The sequence below is a fragment of the Atta cephalotes genome (genome assembly GCF_000143395.1).
Source record: "Atta cephalotes unplaced genomic scaffold scaffold00051, whole genome shotgun sequence".
Lineage (NCBI taxonomy): Eukaryota > Metazoa > Arthropoda > Insecta > Hymenoptera > Formicidae > Atta > Atta cephalotes.
Genome location: NW_012130115.1, coordinates 464,273 through 467,584, shown reverse-complemented (window position 1 = coordinate 467,584; position 3,312 = coordinate 464,273). Strand labels below are relative to the sequence as shown.

The 3,312-nt window shown below is 34.6% G+C and overlaps 1 protein-coding gene across 1 annotated transcript; it reads right to left on the bottom strand.

The window, feature by feature from the left end:
• Window positions 1-292: 292 nt before the first annotated feature.
• LOC105622966 (vesicular inhibitory amino acid transporter) lies at window positions 293-1,474 on the bottom strand. Its single transcript, XM_012204371.1, has one exon. The coding sequence runs from the start codon at window positions 1,472-1,474 to the stop codon at window positions 293-295; it is 1,182 nt and encodes a 393-aa protein (XP_012059761.1).
• Between the last annotated feature and the right edge of the window lie 1,838 nt (window positions 1,475-3,312).

Here is a 3,312-nt window from a genome sequence, read left to right as displayed (position 1 = left end):
ATATATTTTCTTAACTTGATATTAGCATTTTGTAAAAAATCAGTTTATTGATTATTGATTTGAAAGTTATTCAGAAAAATTTCTAATTTTTTTCAAAACACAAAATTCTCCTATCAATTATCGTCTTTATTTTAGATTTTCTGTGATCTCTTGCTTGCATCAGCAATTATTGCACATGTACCGAGCAACGTTAAAATCGAGAAACAAATATTTCTGCGATCTGAAAGCGTTTCCGTAATATCATTTTGTTATAGATAAGAACAACGAAACGACTTAGTTGATGCGAGATCGCTCAGAAGGGCAGGCCAATCTCGAAGGCATTGATCAGTGCGGAGCCGGAATCGTAAACGCCAATAACGCCGAAGAGAACACCAAGGAAAATGACGAAGCAATCGTAAGCGACGGCGCTCCATTCCATTGAGTTTCTCTTCAACTTCAAATGGAAATAGCAGGGCCAGATAAACGAAAGCATGGTCCCGGTAAAAGAACCGATGAAACCCATCAATATGCTGAAGTGCGGTATGAAGATTGCCATTAAAATGGTGAACACGATAACGCCGATCTTCCAAGCCAGACCCCAGACTTTGAGTTCCCGATCCACTGTCCAGATGGTTGGGAAGATTGTTTTCGGTCGACCGCGAAAGAAGGCGCGCTCGAGGAGCTCGCAAGCCGCGTAATATGGCAACGGATACGACAGCACCGCTTTGACGACTAGACACAAGTTCACCAGGCCCTTGAAGCCAGCTGAGTGCAAGTTATTTGTGATCACCTGCTGTGTATCGTTCTGGAACGTTAGGAAGCAGATCCAGCCGAAGAGCGACTTGAACGCTGCCGCAGCAATGTGGCTCCAATTTAGCATCCAGTCAAACTTAGAGCGATCGATGAGATTGCCTTCGAGGGTCGGCAAAAAGATCTGCGATGTATAGCTGAAGACGATCACACCAAGTGAGATCGGGAAATTTTCCATGTCAATCGTCCACTTCACCTTCGACCAGCCCCAGTCACCAATCTCCAAGATACAGTAACCGATGATGATCGCGTTGATGAAGAGGTGAGACATTGTGCACCAGAAACTCAACACGGAAACATGCTGCAAGGACTTGAGGAAGCCAAGTGGCAGCAGGAATATGCCGATTAGCATCATCCAGCTGCGGGTGTCGATGGCGCCCTCGGGGAAAGTACCAATCATCAGATCACCGCATACGACCACGTACAGAATGCAGGTCATCAACAGCTCAATTATCTGCGCAATATTGACGGCACGGGCACCCCACGTCGGCCCGAAACACTCCTTGGCGATGGCTACATACGAATCTCGTACACGTACACGTTGACCTGTCACTGTGTCTAGCTCGTAGAGGCACTCGACTAGGATCTTGCCGGTGTAGCAGCAGATGTGTGCGATGCCGATCATTGCAGCGATCGCCCAATAACCACCACGTAAGACGGCAAACGGCAAAGAAACGATGAACATTCCCTGAGAAATTTGCAGGAAAACTTACAGAAAAATACAATTATAATCATATATAATAATTTTCTTTTACGATAATTTTTATAATTAAATTCGTGGTAAAAAATTTTCTTATGTTATTTTATAATATATTTAAGAGTTTGTTATATTTTAAATTTATGAAAAGATTTCTTTAAAAAAAACATATTATTTTTTCAGATTTCATAAATTCTTTTCAGAAATTATAGAATAATAAAATCTTAAAATATTTCAGAATTCATGTATATATAAATAACGATAAATCTTTCGCACAGGAACAAAATAGACTGAGAAGAAAAATCCTCTGCCATTTTATAATTTTCAATAGTAAACAAGATATTAATTACTAAAAATTGTCGAAAATTAGTCTTCAATAATTTTTTACTCAAATATTAAACATTATAAAAAACAGCAAGAAACGAAAATTGTTTATCTTTTTTTATAGAGCTCTAAGAATTTTTCCAGAATTTTTTATCAACTTTTTAGTACTGCATTTCCTTATTTTTATCAACATGAAAAAATACACGTTTTATTTTTATCAATATTATTGTTCTGAAAGACATTAAAAAATTCTAAAAAAATTCTTAAAATTTTATGAGAAAAAATAAACAATTTTTATCTCTTACAGTTTTTCTGTAAAATTGATAGTATTTGAGTAAAAAATTATTGAAGATTTTCCACAATTTTTAACAATTAATATTTTATTAACTATTGCGAAAATGTTAGAGGACTTTTCTTTTCAGTTTAGTCCATTCTATCTCCGTGCAAAAGATTTATCGTTACTTATCAAATACCCTGTATGTATACACACCCTGATAAAAAAATTTCGCTGAAATTGTTTCACGTTTTGAAACATTTCAGCGAAATTATTGAAAATTTGTTGAAATTTCATTGAATTTTTCAGCAAATATACTGAAAAATCGTGAAACTGAATTAAAATTTCTCCGAAATTTTGTTGAAATTTTGTTAAAAATTTTCCAACTAAAAATCGTTGAAATTAAACTGAAATTTTTCTGAAATGCTGAAACTTCGCCGAAAAATGATCCAAAACGTGGAATAATTTTAACAAAATTTTTCCAACAAGGTATATGTACAAGGCGTGTCAAAAGTCTGGATACAGTCAAATATCTTGAAAGCAAAGCATTTTTGAGAAAAATATTTCCAATAAAAGTTGTAGGGTTTAAAAAGATTTAGATCTAAAGATTCTGATCATGTCCCCTTGAGATGACGTTGCCAAGGTTAAAGTCACGTCGATTTTTTTAAATGGAATCCCCTATTTTTCGTTACATATTCTTGTAGCTTACCTCGAGAGCTTTTCAAAATGTTATAATAAAATATTTTTTTTTTAATGCTTTTTGTGTTATGAGGATTGAAAGTTATAGTATCGCCATCATTAACATTACCCAAGGTGTCTGACCAATGGCTAAAAACCTCTTGAATGTTGTTCAGAATGATTTAGATAACAAAATCAAGAGCATTGGAGGTTGTTCCTCTTATTTTCATTTTTCCAGTAAAATTCACTTTTACATAAAAATGAAAGAAGAACAATTTTTAATAGCTTTGATCTTAATGTTATTAAGATCATGATCAATATTCAAAAGGTTTTTCGCATCTTGAGTAATGCCAATGCCAATGGTATATTGTAACTTTGGAGCCTCATAACTCGAAAAATACTTAATGAAAAACTATTTTATTAATATTTTGAAAAGCTTTCGAAGTAAGCTACAAGAATATGTAATAAAAAATAGCGGATTTTATTTTTAAAAATTGACCTGACTTTGATGACGTCACTCAAGATCAAGGGAACATGATCTTTATCTGAA

Excerpts from the sequence above, each read along its gene's own strand:
- LOC105622966 (XM_012204371.1), bottom strand. The coding sequence starts at position 1,474 with ATGTTCATCGTTTCTTTGCCGTTTGCCGTCTTACGTGGTGGTTATTGG.